The 21455-nt window shown below is 48.8% G+C and overlaps 1 protein-coding gene across 3 annotated transcripts in view; it reads left to right on the forward strand.

Annotated features, from left to right (window-relative positions):
• The first annotated feature begins 1082 nt into the window (after positions 1-1082).
• The window catches only part of ONECUT2 (one cut homeobox 2), a 55826-nt gene continuing 35453 nt past the window's right edge, over positions 1083-21455 (forward strand). For all 3 annotated transcript variants that reach the window (XR_013525924.1, XM_035271197.3, XM_078348224.1), the window contains exon 1: positions 1083-2664. Coding sequence is in view for 2 of the 3 variants with exons in the window: in XM_035271197.3 (XP_035127088.3) it covers positions 1434-2664 (1231 nt within the window). In the remaining variant the exon portion in view is untranslated. The remainder of the gene's footprint in view (positions 2665-21455) is intronic.

A 21455-nucleotide genomic window follows, 5' to 3' on the forward strand; every position in this document is an offset into this window, starting at 1 on the left:
GAAACAAGGTTTGAATATGCAGATGTCAGCCTGGGCTCGTTGTCCTCTGCCCACCGCGGTTCCTCTCCCGGGATTCAAGAGAAGCGTGTGTGTGTGTGTGTGTGTGTGTGTGTGTGTGTGTGTGTGTGTGTGTGTATTTAGCGTGTGTTAGGAGTAAGATAGATCTGCGGGTGTGCTTACTCTCTGCCCCCAGGAGAAGTTTGCTCACTAGGAACACCAGCGACCTTCCTCACCCCCACCCCACCGATTCTACACTCTACCCCTTCTTCCAAGTCGCTGATGGAGAAGCACTTGGTCACCTTGAAACGGCAGCTCCCGGAATTCTAGTTTTGTTTTGCAATCTATCAGGGCCCTTCGGAAGCCTCATAACTGAGATGTATGGACTCTTCGGGTAATTAAATGATGTTACTGTGTTAACTTTGCATGCATTTCGGCGGCCCACGCCACTCGTGGGCCGCCGACCGGCAGCAGCTCGCTGGCGGCGAGGGCGCTACAGTAGCTCTGGCCGCAAAGATTATGCACACCCCTGCCTCGGGAATTTACCGTGCATTCGAATACATTAGCGCCTGCATTTTAAAAGGCTAAAACTGCTGGCTCCCAGCTAGGGACTCTCGGGTAGTGGCTTGCTAGCGACGAGTGTTTGTCTACACCGCACACAGCGGAGTCTTTTGCTCCCCGCTTACTCGCCTCCTGGAAAGCTTTGGGGTGAGGTGAAGGCGACTGAAGCAATGCCCCTTCCCCCGGATCACAGCTGCCCAGGGGGCACACAGCGCGGCTTCTTTCACCGAAACTCGCTGGCTTGCTCGCTCGCACTCCAGCCTCCTTCTCCCCAGCGCCCCCCCTCCCCTCCCTCCCTCCCTCTCCTTGACGTTTGATTCCAGTAGCAAAGGAGGAAAAAAGGCACCGAGCCGTCAGCCAAACGTGAAACGCGTGCCCCCGCCCCCTCCACAGCCATTGGCAGCTACCCATAGAAGGCCCGCCCCCCGGGGCAGCCGTGGCCTCGGAGTGGCTGCGCATGACGCCCGTCGGGCGCGGCCCCGCCCCAGGTCCGGGAGGGTAGGTTGGCTGCCCCGGCGAGCGGCAGAGCCCTTCTGGACAGCTCCCGCTCACCCAAACAGAAGACGTCGGCGCCGGAGCGGGCTCGGACATGGCGAGGCAGCGCGCCGGCCCGAGCGGCGGGGCCCGGTGATCCCTCCCTCCCTCCCCGTCCCCTCCCCTCTCTCGCACGCACTACCCGTCCGCCCCCACCCCGCCCCCACCCCGGGCGAGCCCGCCCGCAGCCCGGGGCGCACACCCGCACGCGCGCTCTTCTCCACGCACTCCCGCACTCCCGCGCCCGCCCCCGCTCCCGCGGCCGAGCCCCGCCAAGCGCGCCTTGCCCGCCCGCCGGCCGCCCCCGCCGCCCCTGCCACCCCCGGGCCCCGATGGACTGAATGAAGGCTGCCTACACCGCCTATCGATGCCTCACCAAAGACCTAGAGGGCTGCGCCATGAACCCGGAGCTGACAATGGAAAGTCTGGGCACTTTGCACGGGCCGGCCGGCGGCGGCAGTGGCGGGGGCGGCGGCGGGGGCGGCGGGGGCGGCGGCGGGGGCCCGGGCCATGAGCAGGAGCTGCTGGCCAGCCCCAGCCCCCACCACGCGGGCCGCGGCGCCGCTGGCTCGCTGCGGGGCCCTCCTCCGCCGCCGCCAACGGCGCACCAGGAGCTGGGCACCGCGGCAGCGGCGGCGGCGGCGGCGTCGCGCTCGGCCATGGTCACCAGCATGGCCTCGATCCTGGACGGCGGCGACTACCGGCCCGAGCTCTCCATCCCGCTGCACCACGCCATGAGCATGTCCTGCGACTCGTCCCCGCCTGGCATGGGCATGAGCAACACCTACACCACGCTGACGCCGCTCCAGCCGCTGCCACCCATCTCCACCGTGTCTGACAAGTTCCACCACCCGCATCCTCACCACCACCCGCACCACCACCACCACCACCACCACCAGCGCCTGTCCGGCAACGTCAGCGGCAGCTTCACCCTCATGCGCGATGAGCGCGGGCTTCCGGCCATGAACAACCTCTACAGCCCCTACAAGGAGATGCCCGGCATGAGCCAGAGCCTGTCGCCGCTGGCCGCGACGCCGCTGGGCAACGGTTTAGGCGGCCTCCACAACGCGCAGCAGAGTCTGCCCAACTACGGTCCGCCGGGCCACGACAAAATGCTCAGTCCCAACTTCGACGCGCACCACACTGCCATGCTGACCCGCGGTGAGCAACACCTGTCCCGCGGCCTGGGCACCCCGCCTGCGGCCATGATGTCGCACCTCAACGGCCTGCACCATCCGAGCCACACTCAGTCCCATGGGCCGGTGCTGGCGCCCAGTCGCGAGCGGCCACCCTCGTCTTCGTCCGGCTCGCAGGTGGCCACGTCGGGCCAGCTGGAGGAGATCAACACCAAAGAGGTGGCCCAGCGCATTACCGCGGAGCTGAAGCGCTACAGCATCCCGCAGGCGATCTTCGCGCAGAGGGTGCTGTGCCGGTCTCAGGGGACTCTCTCCGACCTGCTCCGGAATCCAAAACCGTGGAGTAAACTCAAATCTGGCAGGGAGACCTTCCGCAGGATGTGGAAGTGGCTGCAGGAGCCCGAGTTCCAGCGCATGTCCGCCTTACGCCTGGCAGGTAAGGCCGGGGCTAGCCAGGGTCCAGGCTGCGGGGGAGAGGGCTCCGGGTGCTTGTGGCCCAGGGCTGCGCGCCCAGTCACTTCTCTTGATTCTTTCCTTCTCTTTCTCACACACGTCCTCTTTCTTCTCCTTTTAATTTCTTCTTCCATTTCCTCTTTCTCTTCTGCTCTTCCCCTACTTTCCCTTCTGTTTTTTTCTTCCTTACTCTCTTCTTGTCACTGAGCTTTCATTGACCGATACCCGTCCCCCATTTAATTCTCCCTCCTCCCCATGGGCCAACCTTTGCCCTCTTTCCCATCTTCCCAGGTACTGGGAGGCGGGATGGGGGTGTACGGTTTCCTCTAGGAGCCCTGTCTTTACAAGACTCACGGAAACCCGGACCTGCCCTTATTCAAAACCCTGTGCTCTTCAAGTCTGTTTTAGGCAACACATTTCAGTTTTCCGGGCTGCCTAGTCTCCCTGTGCAGAGGCAGTTGAGAGGCTTGGCTCTGCAGAAGAAAAAGAGCACTCTACTCTCCCACCCGCCATATAGGCAAACTTATTTGGTCACTGGCCGAAGGCACAGCCTTGCCCGCGCGGGAAACCGGCGGCCGGGATACAACAGCGCTCCCGGAGCCCGTCTCTGGCCTTGGCGTTGGCGCAGGGACTTTCTGACAGGGCTTGACGGGCTCGGGCCGGCTCCAGTGTCGCTGCCTACTGCGAGGGCAGGGTGTAAGGTTGAGACGGTCCTATTCACCGCTTTGGGTGGACGTGGGAGAAAAGACTGAGGTGGAAAGCGCTTTGCCTTGCTCACCGGCCGCCCTTGCCCCGCAGCGTTTGCTGGGATTTGGCAGAATTTGCCGGGGCTCCGGGATATCCTGGGCACTCGCGGAAAGAGGTACTGAGAAATTAAAAATTCAGATTAGTTAATGCATCCTGGCTGCGGGCTGCAGGCTCCACCTTTGCATTAAGCGGGCGCTGATTGTGCGCACAAGGCGGCCAAGGGGAGGGCTGGCGGCCCGCGGGAGGGGACCGGCAGAGGCGCGAGTTACATTGTTCTGGAGCCGGCTCTGCTCTTTGTGCCTCCTCTAGCGGCGGAGCCGCGAGGTACAGCCCTCTATTGTTCTAGGAGCTCAGAAACCTCCTCTGTGGGCGGCGGGTGAGCGAGCTAGAGGGAAAGATGCAGTAGTTACTGCGACTGGCACGCAGTTGCGCGCTTTTGTGCGCACGGACCCCGCGCGGTGTGCGTGGTGACTGCGCTGCCCCTAGGAGCCAGCCACAGACCTAGAGGGGAAAAATGTCCAGGCCCCCCACTGGGAAGGACACGCTATACCCTTCTACATGCCGAGATGAGTGGCTTCTTGTGGACCGGGGGAGGGGGGTATGTTTCAGGATCAGCGAGCGATCTAGGGAAACCATTCGTGGTGGTGATTGTTTGCATAGCGCGGATCTTGGGATGTGCGTGGTTCGGAGCTGGCCACGCACGGCTTGCTTCCGGAGCTGCGAGCTCAGGTTTCCACCCCTGATCCCCCGGGCTTTCCTCGCACTGCTGAGCCTGGCTTGTGGGGTGCACTCGACTGACACCCGACAGGACTGGGGAATGTGACTGTCAGGAGATTCACCCTGGCTTGGGGAGGGGGCGTTTCCTCTCTGACAGCATCTTCCTTTGCCAGCTGCTGGTGGATTCCGATTCCCAGTTCGTAATCACCCCGCAGTGTTAATCTAAGAAGGTAAAGAAAACCAACTTCTCCTGAAAAGAGTCTCCCCCAAATCGATAGACTCCAGATACTTTGAGTGCATTAATCTATGTAATCTTTCTCCTTTAGTTTATTCTTTATCCTCTCCTACAGTTTTATCTGATTTGCTGTTGGTCCGGGGCAAGAGAAAGCAGCGAGTAGAGAGTAATAATAATAGTGAGAAATAAACTGGAGGCTTACTGTTAGTTCTTAACATTGTAATACCCCTTTGTCACAGATCCTCCCCAAATGTCCTAGGCCCTCTCTACTGGGTTTTAGCACCCACCAGCTTCTTGGGCACAGGGAACCAGAAGGAACTTGGTAGCTGGTCTTGGGGGTACAGTTAAAGGCAGGATGACAGCTATTCTACTCCTCATCTCAGAGCGATGCCGCCCCCTCATGCCGGTCGCTCAAAGAACACAGCTTTTAAAAAACACTTGCCTTATGCCCATATACATCTGGAAGTGATGTGCAAAGTAATGCTTCGCCTATTAACGAGTTTCAGCTTTTACAATGACGCCAAGCATTGCTGAGATGAGAACGTGTGGCATCCCCGGGGGTCTTCAGCCCCACCCACGCCCAGAGTGCAAGTCTCCAGGGGCAGATCCGGGAGAGCGCTACCCACGCCGCTAGATTTTCTGCAGAGGAGAGCTGAGGCCGCCTTCTTGGGAGGCACAATGCCTCCTCCAGAGAGTGGGAAAGGCCTGCTGAGGACCCCGCTTTGCTCGAGCATTCAAATGTGTGTCTGTTTTATTACCTTGGGTTGAAAAGGGACAAGAGCTTTAGCCTTTTTATCTGGCCATTTTATCAGCAACTACAAGTGTGTTGAGTGGTTACTATTACATAGGAGGCTTTTCAGTTTGAGGTCAGTAGATCAGTCTCTTCAGACACTGACGCAGAAGCTGAGACTGGTAAGTAGGTATTATGTGCTCGGAGCGCTAGGGGACAGGAGCAAATGGAGAAGAAAAGCGGAGGCTTTCTCCGCCCCGAGTATCGATCGGAATCCCCTGCTGGGACGCCTTAGGGGTGGGCCGTCACCGTTGGTCCCCGAAGGTTTAACAAGCCCAGCGGCTTCGAGGCTCCTGCTGGACTCCCAGATTTGTGCTGTTCCAACCCCCCCCCCCCGCCCCCCACCATCTCTCTCTCTCTCTCTCTCTCTCTCTCCCTCCCTCCCTCCCTCCCTCACACATTATAGGTTCCCTTTCTCTTTCATTTTGGCCCCGCCCCCGGTCCTGCCAAAGAGCCTAGCTGGCCGGGGTTTAGAGGGCTGAGAATGAAGAGGTCTGATTTTGCCAGGGCCGGCAAAGCTCACCCTTAGGCGAGGTACAGCCCTTCGCGACAGAGGCGGGTCCTTCCTCCGCAACCTGCCCGTGTAGTCACAGCCAAGGGTGGTACTTGAAAGGGAAAGGGAGAAAACTTCGGAGAAATTCAGATTGCCCCAACGTTAGATTTCAGAGGAATTGACTCCAAATGCATGGATTGATTCGGAAAGGGCGGCTAGGCTGCAAGTGATTGCAACGCTGCCCAGTCGGGCCTCCGCGGAGGTTCCCCAAGACCAGCCCTCGCAGGGCGGTTTTTATCAACCTGACAAGAGGCAGCCAGGACAAATTCCCGCGGGTTCGAGCGCACGCTCTCCGGCGTTAGGCCCCGGAGACTTCTAAACCAAGCACAAACACAAGCAAGAAGGGAATGAGAGAACCCAGGCTAGAACTTGAACAGGGGTCCCATGGAAGGAAAACGAGGCCTCGGTAGCAGACGTGTTTTCTTCCAATGCCCATAAATCGAACGGAGCGCCCCGCTGGATTCCTTGCGGAAATTTCCGCCTCAAGTGAGCCGGGATCCCCCAGCGGCCTGCCCCGCCCCACCAGAGGTCTGTAGTCCGACAAACGGCCCACTCCAGGCAGCAAGCCTCCAGTGGCTAGTCTGAAGCCAGTTCTGTTCAGGCGGCCAAGGACCCTTAGCCAACCCACCATGATGTCGCCTAGGCCACCTGAAGCCCGCAGTGTCGGGACACAGCCCCGGCAGTGCGCAGCGGCTCCTGCTAGGGGCACCACGTGCGTTCTTGTCTCCCGCTGGCCGGGGACGTCCTTGGGTAACACAGGCCGCCGGGCACCTTCCAAGCCGAGGAAAGCGGAACCCCTTCGCACAGTCTCTCGCCCACCCCGCAACCTCCCACCTGCTCTCTAGCTGCTCGGGCTCCGGGTTCGGCCCACCTCTCATGAGGCCGTTTAGAGATCCGAGCTGGAGAGGCTGAACACAACCCGCGCCAGTACAGAACAGATGATATGTTCGCTTGCTGGCTGCCTGGATGAATAATTGAAAAGTTCGCCTCAGTCTCTGCTTCATCAAGTCTGAGGTGCCGGGAGAACACCTTCCCAACACGCAGCAAGCTGGGCGGGAACGGCAGAGGAGGCGGGACCCGAGGGAGGAGAGTGAACCCGAGTAGGAGTTGCAGCCCAGGCAGCCAGGCGCCCTCGACGCGAGAGGCTGGGCATTTATTTTTATTCCAGGCTTTCCACTGTGTGGTTATGTCACTTTCTCAAACAAATGTGTATATGGAGGGAGATCGATGCTGATAATGTTTAGAAGATTAAAAGAGCATTAATGCTGGCAACAATAACGTAAACCTGTGGACCCAGATTTCATTGATCTGGAACTTGATCCGGCGCGTTTCCAGTAAGCCCAACGGCGCGCTCTTCCCAGAAGAGCGCTCGCCAGCGCCCCGGCCCCGTGAGCTTTCCAGCCGTCCGGCTCCGACAGCTCCTCTCACGTTCTCCCGTCTGACCGCAGCTCCTCCCCCGCGTGCTCCCAGCCACTTCCCTGAGGTTTTTCTCCTCTCGCGGGGCTCCCCGCCCTCTCCTTCTGTCCCTGCGCACACACACCGCTACTTGCACTTTCTGCGGTCCCTCTGGGTGGCTGAGTCCGCTTAGCCAATTCGCAGACCGGTGCCTAGCTCTGCTGTGCTTGGCCATTGCCATTGAACCCTCGTGACTAAGCCTAAGTTTGAAAATGAGGTGGCTAAAGCTGCCTGCTAACGGCGGCGCTTAATTAGCTGCAGATCCCCTCCCATCCTCATCGGTTCTCGTACTAAAAAGTCTCACTCGCAGCCTTTTTACGCAGATGCATTTGTTGTACAGTTAAACGTGGTCCTAGTAACAAAATCCTGAGCTTCATCCCTCTGAATAGCAGGCTCTGCGCTGGGCTGGTCGGGTCTACCAGGGAGAAGAATCTTGTGTGCTACCTTGGCTGGGACAGGAAAAAGTTAAGAGCAGAGTGGGGAACCCCTACTCCACCCTTCCCACCCCCTGGACCTCCTCAGTAGAGGCCTGGGTCACAAGGGCCCATCTCGGGTAAAAGAAAGAACTCTAAAGCTCTTCCTTCTGCTTGTGGGGGACACCACCACACCCTGCCAGCCACTTCCCTGGCCAAATGGTGGCTTGTTTTTCCAGAAAGACCACTAAGGTAAATTTTATGGAAAAAAATTAAAAGAGCAGGGATCGAAGTGGGGGTGGGATGAGAACTAATTGTTCTGTTGGTTGTTTTTTTTTTTAATTATTAATCCCTCCTATCGTGGTAGGCTAAGCTTTTCCAAGAGGGGCTCTCAATCTGGAGGGATAGCAGTGTTTTCCTTCCTTCTCCAAGAACAGTAATTAATAAGAGGAAGGAAAGGAGCGATGGGAAAGCAAATCGTGCATTGTTCTGCCTTGAGTGGAGGGAGAGGGTAGGCTGGTGTTTCCTCCTCATCTTCCCACCAGTGTTCTTCCTTAAAGAAGGGAGCTTTGGAATGCCACCTTGGTTCCTAGTCAGAAAGTGCCCTACTGGCCCCTTTCAAACTACAGTGAGATAGTTGGGTAATCAGAGATGTAAAGTGAGGAGGATAGGTGGTTTCCCTTTGGTATGACAGACAACTGGTTCCCTCCCCACAGTCCTCACTTGAAAGACTCCTAGGCTCTGGGAGGGATGAGTGGGTCTTTAGAGGGTGGAATCACAGATACTCTCCCACTCCCACCTTAGAATTCCAAGGCAGAATTTCTGGTGAATGGTAAGGGCCAGGCAAAGGATAAACTAATTACCCAGATTCTCTGTGTCCCTACAAGGCACCAGCAGCTCACTCTCCTCTTGAGCTGGGTCTACCCTGAGGCAACAGCACCCTGGTCCAGTTTTACCATCCCAAGTACCAGACTTCAGCCCTGTGTGAAGGAGAGCCAGCCTCTCCTGCTGTCTTCAAACCAAGGCTTCATTTTAGGGTTACCCTTGATGTGGGAGAGAGCCTCCCCACCAGATTTTCTGGCCTTTAGACACCCTCTTCTTTTAAAGGAAGACCAGAAGAACAGGACTGAAGAACTCTCAGGAAGAAATTCCTAGGCTCCACACTCTACAGCTAGTGGCTGGAGTCAGCAGAAACTGTCTTCATAAAAGGGAAGGGTGGAAGGGGATCCCTGGAGGAAGGAAAACCTCAAGGGAGAAGCAGAGAGATTTAGTTTCTGGGCTCTTGCCAAAGGAAGGGAAATTAGGAGGGAATAAATAGAAATAATTGCCTGGATAAAGGGCCCTGGGGAGGAGGGTGAAGTTCGAGGCACCCTGGGCCTTAAACTTCATCTAGACTCCCTGGGCTGTGCTGACTTGCCACCCTTTTAGAAACTTTTGTTTTTCCTTACGTGGAAAAAGTTACTTCCTCCAGGGAGATAATTCTTTTTGGAGGGGAGAGTCTATGATGAAGAAGCCCTTGGGTGATTTATGCTGTCAGGTACAGAGCTTGATCAGATTAACTCACCCTTCCGGGCCTTGTCATCCCATCTTATCACCCAAGCTTTTTCCCTAACCAACCTCAGTGCCTTGAGGGAAAGGCTTTTTGATTTCCCTGTCTCATTCAAGGCAATAACTGAAAATGTGCACAGGTTTTTATAGGGGCAGGTGGGGAAGAGGCAGGGAAGTGGACTGGGTGACCCAGGTGCATCTAATGCCTGACACGGTGCAGATGGGCAAGACTTGGAGGCAGGCTGTGGACTGTGCAGATAGAGATAGCCTTACTTCGGAATCAGGATTCCTAGAAGCTGTGGACATTTATTATGAAAAACTGTCCCACACAAATTGTCCCAGAGGGCAGGGAGGCTCTGCATTCCACCTTGGCGCCTCTTTCACCATTCGAGGATCCATTACTCTTCTGTGGAAAGCAGACTTTGTTTGGGTTGGAAGCACACCTCCAACGTAATTTAATCAGCATTGGACTTTGGCTCTTGTAATCAAATATACATATACTTTCTCCTTCAGGAAGAAAAATAATTTCTCTGTAACTGGTATTGACTTGAAGTCATGTAATCTCTGGAAAGCATCACATTTTTAAAGGAAAAGGTAAAATTAAGGGGAAAAGAACCCACAGTGTTAGTGGTTTGCCTTGTTATTACTAAGAAGAGCCAGTTACCACTTAAGAAAGGGCAGAAGAAGCATTCCTAGAGCACAAATACTAGTGCTGCTCCAAGTGTAGATATTTCATTTACAGTTTTCTCTGTGCAGCTAGCCTCGGAGATCACTATGGATAGGAAACTAGGTTGACTGACTTACCAAATTCTAGAATGTGGGCTTTATTGCTTATGTTGCATTGATATCCTTGAAGGAACCTGTTTGATGGTTGATTTTTCTGCCCTATTTGGAGAGGCCGCAGGCAGCAGCAACTCCTTCAGTTCCAGCATGATCTGGGTGGGTAGCAAGCCCTCCTTTTAAAGGTGATGGGCAGCCATTGCCAGCTTACTCCCCACTCCACCCCAGGGCCCTTGAGCAGGAAGCTCTGCCCTTTCGTGTCCCCTTGGAGCAAGCTTGGAGTCCCCACCCCCCAGGGTGAGGTTCTGGGCTTTGCCCAAGTTGAGTCTGTTAGGGAATCTGTTGTAAACACAGATCCATTGATTTGCATTTGTCAGGGAGTAAAGTTAAACCAGTGAAAAGAGAAGCCCTTACCCTTTTATGCAGGGCCAGGGAAACCTTTCATATTGATCCTATTGATCCAACCTTTCCCTTTAAGGAAACCACATAGTTAAAGACCCTCGTTCAATAGATTTACCCTTCGTGCTTGTGATATTCCTTTAAGTGTTCTCATCTAGGATAGCTGGGCATTAAGCTCACACTCCAAACCAAACAAAAATGAAAAGGCGGGGTGGGAAGAGAGGGGGTAAAGAGGCAGAATTGTGGGAAGTGAAATTAAATCAAACTGAAATGTATAATGACCCAGTTAGGGATGTTTTTCTCATTCTTCTAAAATGACATGCAGGGATGAAGACAAAATAGAGGCATTTGGTATCTTTTTTTTTTTTTTTTTTTTTTTACCAAAGAAAGTCTGTTTATAGTCCTAGAGTAAAAATGTCTCAGAAACATAATTTTCGACTGCAAAATTATTTCCAAACCACTAGTATGCTTCATTTAAGCTAGTTCACTTAAAAGCAGTGATGTTTCCACAATTATTTTGGTTCCTTTGTAGCAAATCAGAAAAAGAATTGTCCCCAGAAATGCAATATTTTGGACTGTGTATACGAGCATAAACACCGAAGTCACTTAAAAAGAGAGAGGGTTTGGAGTTTTGTGTTCTGCTGAAAGTGGGAAGCAGAGGATAGAACTTTTGTTATGGAGCAGAGTGGATGGGATAGGAATTGTCAGGTATTGCTCAGTACCCCTCTTGCTCGCAGATATGAAAATGAAAGTCTCCTATGCCTACAGAACCATCGACACAATCCATTTCATTTCTTCCCTGACCCTTTTTTTTTTTTTTTTGCTCTCTAAATAACATCCATTTCTGATTTTTTTTCAACATGGTACATGAGCTATTCCTAATTGGCTATCTCTTGCGTTGTTTTTGGACATTCATGTTTGTTTTATGTGATTGAAAAATATTAATGATTCCGTAGGTGAGCTAATGTATTTATCTGCAGAACAAGTTCAAAGGGCAGAGTTCAGCTATGGTTCAGGTTAATTGAACAGGAAGCAGTGAGCTCTCCAGGCTGTGTTGAACAAGGGATCAGTCCCTTAAAACATCACACTCAGCAAACACACAATTTCACTGTCTTCATCCTGGAGTCTGATGTAAGAGGCTCAGATCAACGTGGATCACTTGTTTAAAAAACCAAAGCAAAGCATAGTAACTGCAGCAAAACCCTGGAGTCCCCCTCGGGGAAGAAGAGTTTTCTCATTGGCTAATTGCTTTATTGGTAGCACTGACCTGCAGAGCAGCTGCAGGAGCCTGGATGAAGGCTTAGGCCTCAGAATAATGTGCTCCATTAGAACAGGGCAAAGCATTTTTTGTTTACTCAATTGGAGCTCCCTGCAAAGTGCCATTAACCCTGGCCCAACTGCTTGTGTGCTGCAAAAGCCAAAGGTCACGCCAGTCAGTCTGTAGGCTCAGCAGCTCTGCCCTGGAAGGAAGGGTGGGGGCGCATCCTGCTGGCACTGCCCTCCCAGGGGCTTGAGCCAGCCCTCTGGGCCCTTTCCAGGGTTTTGACTAAAGCAAGCAGTTGCACAACTTGTTTACATTTCCCGACTGCTGAATCATGTTTTGATGATTAAAGAGTTTTGATCTGAGCACCATCAATCACACACACACACACACACACAAAATGCCCCCACTGCCCCTCTATTTTCTATTTATGTTCCCTTCATTACTGTGCATTACAGTAAACAGAATTGTGCAAACGGTGCTTTTAGCAGGACTATGGTTCGGATAAGTGCTTGAATCAGGAGGAAGACAGACTTCCAAACTTGGCTGGGGGGCTGTTTGGCAGAAGGAAGGTTTGAAGTGGAGCCGGGAGCACAGTCAGGGCTTCCACCACCGGCAGGTGAACTAGAGTGCCACCTGCCGGGAGTCTTCTAACTGCACTAAGCCTTGCACCTCCCACAAGGTCCAAGCCCCTTCCTTCACTTTGTTCCTAATGTCTGTGTCCCCATTCCCCACCCTCCAGATCACCACCCATACAAACGTTATCTTCCTAGGAATAACTTAAAGGGCTTTTTTCCTGGTCCTTTGAAATGCTAACCTCTGCCTCTTCTAATTCATTGCCAGGAAGAAATCAACAGTTCTGCTGTCCTATGTGAGGTGATTTGCCCATCCTGCACATTGAGGCAATAGTCTCCTGCTTAGTTAGACTGTGCTTGGGGGAGGAGAAGCAAAGAAATAAAAAAATAGCTGTGGGAGGGAAAAGGAATGGTTATGTGTGGAAGAAAAATGGTTCAGTTGATTGTGCCAGTGAGGCATGTGCCAACCGTAAGGTGCTCTGCAAAGGTAAAATATTGTACAAAGGAGAGAGGATGGGAGAGAATTAGCATCTACAGGGAGGACATGGAGAAAGAAATATGCCAAATCAGCAAACTCCACGAGGGCTTTGTGAAATCCCCTGGAAGAGAAAAAATGAACCAGCCTTTTTGCAATTGCAAAGAAGTGATCTAATGAGCTAAACTTGGAGCTAGCCTGTGGAGCTAGCTGCAGCTCTGTTGGGGGGCAGCTGTTTCCAGACTTGCTTCACATGGACCCCTGCCTGGAGTCCCTGGTAGCAGAGCACCTGTGGGTGGGTTGCTGCCTCCGGGCCCGGCACGGGCTTCAGCACCACGAACAGCGCCATGGAGGACGGCTGTCTGAGCGAGTCTTGTCTTCAGCCTACACAAGGGAGATGGACCCTCTACCGGGGTTAAATCCAGGCAAGAGGTTGACCAGTGACTCCAGCTCCGTAGGACTCAGCGCCCCAGTGCAGGGCCTCATATTTTCCTCTGGAGCCCTGTGGCTTTTCGGTTCTCTGTGTGAGATCAGCGATAATAAAGGGAAGAGGAGGTGGTGTCTGGGTGAGAAAACAAAAGATGCTGAAAGACTCTTTCCTTCTGAAGGGGAAGGGCATTACCTCCGCTGTGGGGCGGGGGATTGAACTATTTTTCTCCATGTTGCAGCCTTCTGCAGGCAAGATTGCCGCATTTAACAGGATATTTTAGATTTAGGATTTCCTTTCTAGCAGTACTGTCTGCCTGCCCCACGCCCCACCCCCAGGTATACACAAATGTATGCTTTTGTTTCCCCAGTTGCATGCTCCTGATTTTGGAAAGCATGACTTTCATTACATTAAACACTATTCTCATATTATATCAGCAGTAATGTCACAGGGAGAGCCAAACTGTGGAGCATCACCACCTTCAATAAATCTAGAAACTGGAGTTGATTTCTTGAGAGCCTAGTGATGAGGCTCTTTTTAAGAAAAACCTTGCCAATATTCTGTCCCTAACACCCTACAAAGGGCCAAAGATGTTGAGTGACTTCCTCCAAGCAGTCATATGGCACTGGCCAGGGTGAAAGCTCACAGTAGGCCCTGACTCCTGACTCTGGCCTTTTTCAATCAGTTGCTCTGCTTTATTTCTGTTTTTATTCCAGAGAAAAGAGACAGGGGGTCCTTTTGGTCGATGATTGAGCATAACTCATATTTCTTTGGGTTTTGAGTAAAATGGCCCTTGACTTCCCAAAGCTAATTCAAATGTAAAATTTTCGCTTTATTTCAAAGAACTTTAGTTCAGACCTAATTATTGCTAAAGTGGTTCTCAGGGAGGTGGAGCATTGGAACAGAGAAGTATGTCTCCTTTAAAAGTCCAGGGTATGTCTCCTCTAAAAGTCAAGTCCAAGTGGCTCTTGTGTAAAAGGAGGGAAAATCCAGCCTAAAACGAAACAAACCTGGTAGAACATTCAAATTTGATGTTGAAAAAAAATTTCTATGTGTCCAAATACCCCAAATTTTGTTCTAAAGATGAGCAGGAACAGGTCTAAAAATGGATGTTAAACACATGTGGTAAGCAGTTACTAAAGAAGCTTCTTACAGCTGTGTAATCTTTGCATTTGTGGACATACCCTTCTCAGGAGTTGTTGGGTGATACTATCAAAACCTTTTCCAGTAAAACACGGATTTGGCAACAGTAAGTGTAGCCTTTTTGGCGTACTTTATATGCCTCACTGCATCTCATTAAAATGAGGCATTACCTTCTATAAGGACTTGTACTGAATGCATTTCCTTTGTAGTGAACCCAGTATGCTTTTAAAAAGAGATTTTGACAGAACTGTCACATAAACAAGACCTTTTCTATTATCTGTTTTGACTCCAAATACTGAAAAATGTGTGGAGTAAGATAATTTGATGGTCTTCTGGATTCGTGCCATAGATCCCCAAATCTAAAAGATGTAGGGGAAAAATTCTTGGATTCAGTTGCCTCCTAATGCATACTAGAGTTCATTTCAGTTCATGTTCAGGGGACAAGAGTGAATTCTTTATTCACTTTGAATAATGAACCCTTCTCATCCTTTCTTTCATTCTTCTGAAGAGGAAGAGATGGACTTCCTGTTGAAGACCAAATCCTCTACTGCCTTCTCAGGATCCCATTCTTCCCGTACATATAAATGTCCCTGCCTTTGTGAAGTCTTCTCTGTCCTCCTAAATTGGGATTTCCTCCCTCCCTTTGCATTTAGAACATAGATAGGTATCACGTGCTGACTTGTCAGTGTCAGCCTATTAGATTAAGATTCAGAAGAGGAGGTTGGATACAGCATAGGAGGCAGCCAATAAATATCTGTGAATAAGTTAACAAATATGTTTCTTTTATATCACACTGTTTCTACCCATTGTATTTCCCCAAATTATTGTAGACAGCATCTGAAAAAGAATCATCAGCCCCTGCACATCATTTAGGAGAAGAATTTCACAATGTCAAGTTCTCATCAATGTCATTTTCCTCCCAAATTATGATGTTATAACCATGTATTAATTCTAAAGGGAATCTGAAAGTAGGGTTGAGTCTTATCCAGATCTCCAGATTATCACTAGTGGAACAAGAGATGTGAAATGATCATTGCTAGACAGTAGTCTAGGGACTCATTTTGCCAGTTGGCTCTAGTACCCCAAGGTAACCCATCCTAGTCAGGAAGTTCTCCTCACTCTTCTCCTCAGATGTTGTCTTCACTGTCCTGTCCATGTCTTTGCACATGCTGTTCCTTCTACCTGGAATTTCTTATCTCGTCCATTCCTCTCCAGGTCCTATTATTCCTAGTTACCTCCAATCCTCCTTCTCCAAAGTCTTCCCAGCTAACTTTGGCCCATTCCTTTCTCTTTCTTTCTAAACTTGATTTGCAATCATTGCAAAGAGCAGAGTAGCCTGTTGGCTCTGGTCTTACTGCTCTCTAGTTCTTTTCTGTGTCTCCCTTTCTTCCCCATGGCTCTAGAGGGGAGATTGCATATCTTTGGGTTTCCCATGGCTGCTGATTCATGGCTGAAACCATACCAGGCATTCTTTTTTGAGTAAGCCATCTGATGACCTTCTGCCTATCTTTATAGAAGACCCTAATTTCAGTCACTCTGGAAGAATAGATTGGGTATGTTTACTTACATCAGTCATTCTTTTTTAGTTTCTTCTCTTTAAAAAGAGGTATTCTTTCATTATTTTATTTTATTTATTAATTTTTTTTTTTTTGAGCCAGAGCCTCACTTTGTCACCGAGGCTGGAGTGCAGTGGTGTGATCTCAGCTTACTGCAACATCCATCTCCAGGGTTCAATTGATTCTCCTGCCTCAGCCCCCCAACTAGCTAGATTAGGCACCGGCCATTATGCCTGGCTAATTTTTGTGTTTTTAGTAGAAACAGGATTTTACCATGTTGGCCAGGCTGATCTCAAACTCCTGACCTAAAGTGATCCACGCACCTTGGTCTCCTAAAGTGCTGGGATTACGCTTGTGAGCCACTGCGCCCAATCTAAAAAGAGGTATTCTTTTCTATAAATATTTTGGTCATCGATAGAAATATTGGCTTACATAACTTAAAATGGATTTCTATGTTAATCTGAAATGAGTCATAAGCTTAATATAGAGAAAACAGGGCTCATGGTATCTTGGTTAATAGCAAAGGTTGTTCTGCTTCATACAAAGTGGAAAATTTTACCCACCTCAGAGCAGTTGTGCCAGCAATCATATAAGCAGATCAGAGGAAATACTTTCCTATTTTAAGTCATCTTAATTATCAGTAAACTAAACTTGCATTTAAATGGCCATTACTTGAGATACTACAAGTGCTTAGATTGTTAGTAACTTAAAGTTACCTGTAAAGAAAAAGGCCAGAGGTTAATATTTTTATGTTTATTCTTTTCCTTATATGAGTATATTGTTGCCTACACTGTACTAAACTAAGTAGTTAAGAGCTAGAACACATGAACTACCCTTGTCCTCTTTGATTTTACGGTACATTTAAGATTTGAATGGATAAATCCTCACTTACCCTTACAATATCCCTATGGAATTGAGTGAGAACAGAGTTTATTCTTATCTCAACTTTAGTAGGAAACTGAGACTAAGATCATTTATTTGCTATATATCTTACATGTAAATTATATATTGCCTTGTGATATTTCATCTTTTTTTACAGTTATGTTTTGACATTCATATCACATGAGTAACAAATTTGAAGACTAAGCATCTATGAACAGAATTTAGTGTTAAAACAAAAACATTCCAGACTTATTTTCTGTTGCCTCTAATTGAATGCATTGCTGTGCTGCATGATAACTAGGTAAGCAATTGACATGAGTGACTGTCATTTTTGTGCCTTGCATAGCCAAACCAAGTGTCCTCTGACATTGAGGCAGAGACAGGCAGGGTTGAGCTGAGCAGGCTGCAGCTCTGAGACTTCCCTGAAGGGTCTTAGACTCACAATAAGGGAGTCAGAGGCCACTCTGTTGTCTGACTAGGGCACCATAGCCTAAACATGGCTGGCACCAAAGGCTATATACTTCCTTCTTCAGCCTCCTTTTCTGCCCTCATCCTAAAGGAAACAGGTAGGCCCAGAAGGAATCCATATTGCTAGCCCCACTCCTCCCTAACCAGTTCTCCATCTAGAGCCTTAGATTCGGCCTTGCATAGGCAGATTGTGGAAAGTCCATTGAAAGGGCAGGGTGTGAAGTAAATAGGTGATTGGGTTGAGGGGAAAGGGAGGAAAATTCACAGCAGAGATAAGTGGACTTTTCTAAGTGGGTAAGCTACACCAACTCAAGAATCCAAGTATTCCACCCCTGGAAAGCAAGAGGTGAAAGCAAGTTGGTTCCATTGGTGACAGCAAGTCACTTGGCTGAGCCCAGAAACAGGGTGGAAGGGCTCTACAAAGTTACATGGCAGGAAGCATCAGCACAGAAGAGACAAGGTTGAGAAATCGGAGGGTTTTTGTTTTGCTTTGTTTTGTTTTGTTTTTTGCACTCTACCTCATGCCACATATTTTCGCTCATTTATTATTGGAAGATACCACTGCTATGGTGATACACAGACATCAGGATGTCCAATAGTGTAGGACTAATTTTGGCAACAGACAGAAGATAAGTGTGGGGGTATTTCACATTCACAAGTAACAAATCTATGCCCACCTTGACAGGAACCATGCCTCTTTGTACTGTGACTATTTGTGACATTCTTGATCTTCTCAGCTAGATCATAGCAAGCAGGGACCATGAGCTTTGTTCTGCTGCATCTTCCCTTTAGCCCCACCACAGTGACTAACACATAGTTTGCACTTAGTAAATATGCAAGGCTAAATAATCCCTAGCATCCCACTGCTCTAGTGTCCCAATAGGAGATCCCCTCAAGTCCCACCATGTGATTGCATATAGCTCAAACTGCATCTTATCTTATCTCATCTCATCTTATCTTATCGAGACAGAGTCTTGCTCTGTCACCCAGGCTGGAATGCAGTGGTGTGATCTTGGCTCATTGCAACCTTGATCTCCCAGGTTCAAGCAATTCTCTGCCTCAGGCTCCCAAGTAGCTGGGATTACAGGTGCCCATCACTACTCCCAGCTAATTTTTGTATTTTTTATTAGAGATGGGGTTTTGCCATGTTGGCCAGGCTGATCTCACAGTCTTGACCTTAGGTGATCCAACCACCTCGGCCTCCCCAAATGCTGGGATTACAGGCATGAGCCACCACACCTAGCCTCAACCTGTATTTTAAAATAAGGTTTCACTTTAAACTTTTAAATTTTGTTCTACTACAATAATTATCAAATTCCGGAGGAGCAAAGGTCCACGTCTGTTGCCTCCAGAAGTTGAGGCATCCAATTCAGATCTCAGTTATTCTGTGTCAAGAAAATCTAAACAAGGCGAACACTGCTTAGTGTTTACCAATGAGCACAGAAGCACATTGCATGTGATATGCAAAAGATCTGCTCATTTGTGATTTTAACGATGTCTAAGTTTTTTTAACCTTAGGTTCTACATCTGGAGCATGCCTTTTGTTTTTAATCATAAGCAATATTAAAAAATACTTCACAATTTTGTCTTGATTCTTAATGTGGGTGTTAAGGGATGCCATTCATTAGTGAGTTTGTCCCAGATCATGTAATTATTGCATCCTCCTTCTTCCCTGCCTGTCCTCTAATGATCTGGTGCACAGAGGGCTACTTCAGCTGATTTATATGGATCTTAGTTGCTGTAATTTGTGTATACTTAACTCAGAGAGGTGATCAAATTGACTTCCAAGCCCCAATTCTTAAGACACTGTACTCACATAGATATCTTAGCTGTTCTGACTATTTTGTCTGAAAAGGAAAACATTTTAAGCCTTTGGAAGGAATTTTGATGGACATTTCATTTTGTTCTATATTACTCACATAATTAAGTTTCCTTCATGTTGAAGTCTGTTTAAAATTAAAGTGAGAAATATTTTTGAGTTCCATTGGGCAGATAACTTTGTTTAGCTAGATTTGTCCTGCATACATATGAAACGGCATCCTATGAATCGATACTCAGTGCTCACAGGTCCCCTGAATGTGAAGAAATGGCACCTTTAGTAGGCAGTTGTAGTCTTCTGTAATTCGTAACAAGCTGTCCCTAGTTATTGAACATGTTTACCCTGTAATTCCAGAAAGTCCTTGTGTTTTTGTATCTATGGTTCGGCAGGCTGATTTATTCAGATGCTGAGCATTGTGAACTAAATTCATAACTTCTTTCATGCATTAGCTGGAATCACAGGACTCTTATTTACAGACTCACAGTCCTACTCAAGGCGGCTAGCTTTCTTTGGGGCATACCGAAGTCTTATTTGCATGGCCAAAGGGGTGGAATTCCAACTTGGGTTTGAAAGCAAATAGGGTAAATTGTCAGAAGATGTATTCCCATATGCATCTTTGGAAACAAGACATAGGAACAATTCCTTATTTTTCAACTCCACCCACTCTGCTACTGAGGACAGAAGAACAAGCCCTCCTCATCTTTCATTCTGCCTCTCCTTGAGACAGCTATTCCATTAAATTCTATGGCAAGGGAACCTATGGTGTTCAAGCTGTAATTGAAGAATTGGCATTCCATAAATGCTGCTTTAATATTTTTTTAAAAAAACTGTTCCAAAGAACTGATTTTTGTTGCATTGTTAATTAGCCTTTGAACATTTTTTAATTCATTAGAACCTTCAAGGTCTGCCAAGGTCTTTAAGGTTTCTTGTTTATGGCTTTGCCTCAAATAACAGTCGGTACATTGTAAGGTTATCATGAGCCTTAAGTAAGTTAATGCATATAGATGCTTAGAACAACTGGCAAATGGTAAATACTTGCTAAAGTAGCTGCTATTATTATTGATTGGTTAATTTTTTGTAAATTCTCCATACATCAGCAGGGAATTTGGCCTGAGTCACCAACATTGTCATGGCTTTTATATATTAAGAATATTGCTTGGCGTTGTCAATGACAGCATGAGTCCAGCAGATCCACTTTGCATCTGACCCACCATTTACTAGCTCTGTGATGTCAGGTAGGGTACTAATCTTGAAGAGCCTCAGTTCCTTCCTCTGTGGGAGGAGGACAAGGTAGGTCCTGACATTATCTGGTTAGTGTACAGATTAAATGAGATGCCATAAGGGTGTATGGTACCTGGTACATTGCCTCCTGTCTCCTCAGTTCTCCAGTTAAACATGGGCACATCTGTACTTTAACATAATTTTTTTTTTCTTGAGACGGAGTTTTGCTCTTGTTACCCAGGCTGGAGTACAACGGCGATCTTGGCTCACCGCAACCTCCGCCTCACAGGTTCGGGCAATTCTCCTGCCTCAGCCTCCCGAGTAGCTGGGATTACAGGCACGCGCCACCATGCCCAGCTAATTTTTTGTATTTTTAGTAGAGACGGGGTTTCACCATGTTGACCAGGATGGTCTCAATCTCTTGACCTTGTGATCCACCCTCCTCAGCCTCCCAAAGTGCTGGGATTACAGGCTTGAGCCACCACGCCCGGCCTAACATAATTTTTGTGTTATTTTCTCAGGTGAGATTTAGGATGAGCAAGATGGCCAGACTCTATGCTCATCATTGGGCATGCTCTTTGCAAACTGGCCAACCGTGCAGCCGGACTATTTACTCCCCACTCCCAGTGTCCTTGCAGGACTCCCTTTATAATTATGGACATTTCGCTGGGCTCATGCTTAGAACCCGGAAGTTGACTGTGCACACAGTAGCTTCTGACTGAATTCATACAGGCTTACATTGGAATAGAGTCCATTTTGCAAGTCTGGTATGTATTGAGCAGACATCCTACATTTGATGGAAGTTCACATATAAAAATTGCAACTGAGCCAACAAGGCTCAACTCATCTGTCTCTGTAATGATCACACGTTTGAGGGGTCTTATCAGAAAGTTATTTTTATAGACACCCAGGTGGTCATGAGATTAAATGTGCTAAGGAGAATGGCTTCCTCTTTGCCCTCTTTTCTGTGTTTGATATGTCTGGGCCCTGCTTCTTTATCTTGTTCCTCAAATCTCTTTACTTAGATTCTGACTTGACTGCCCGGAGAGCTCCTGTTTTGGTTCACACCATCATCTTATTCCCAAATGAGGATCCTTAACAAGGAAAGAGAAAAGAAAGAAAATCTATAGACATCCAGATGTTGCTTTTTCTGAAGTAGCAACTTTATTTGATAATATTTTGAAGCCGTAAGCCACTGAATCCTCAACATACAAGTTTATTTAAACAGTCTCTAGTATCCTTTCCTGACCCCAAATTACTTTCAAGCATTAATTGTTCTGGTGGTTTCACGGCCACATTATTTCATATTC

This window comes from Callithrix jacchus, chromosome 13 (genome assembly GCF_049354715.1).
Source record: "Callithrix jacchus isolate 240 chromosome 13, calJac240_pri, whole genome shotgun sequence".
Lineage (NCBI taxonomy): Eukaryota > Metazoa > Chordata > Mammalia > Primates > Cebidae > Callithrix > Callithrix jacchus.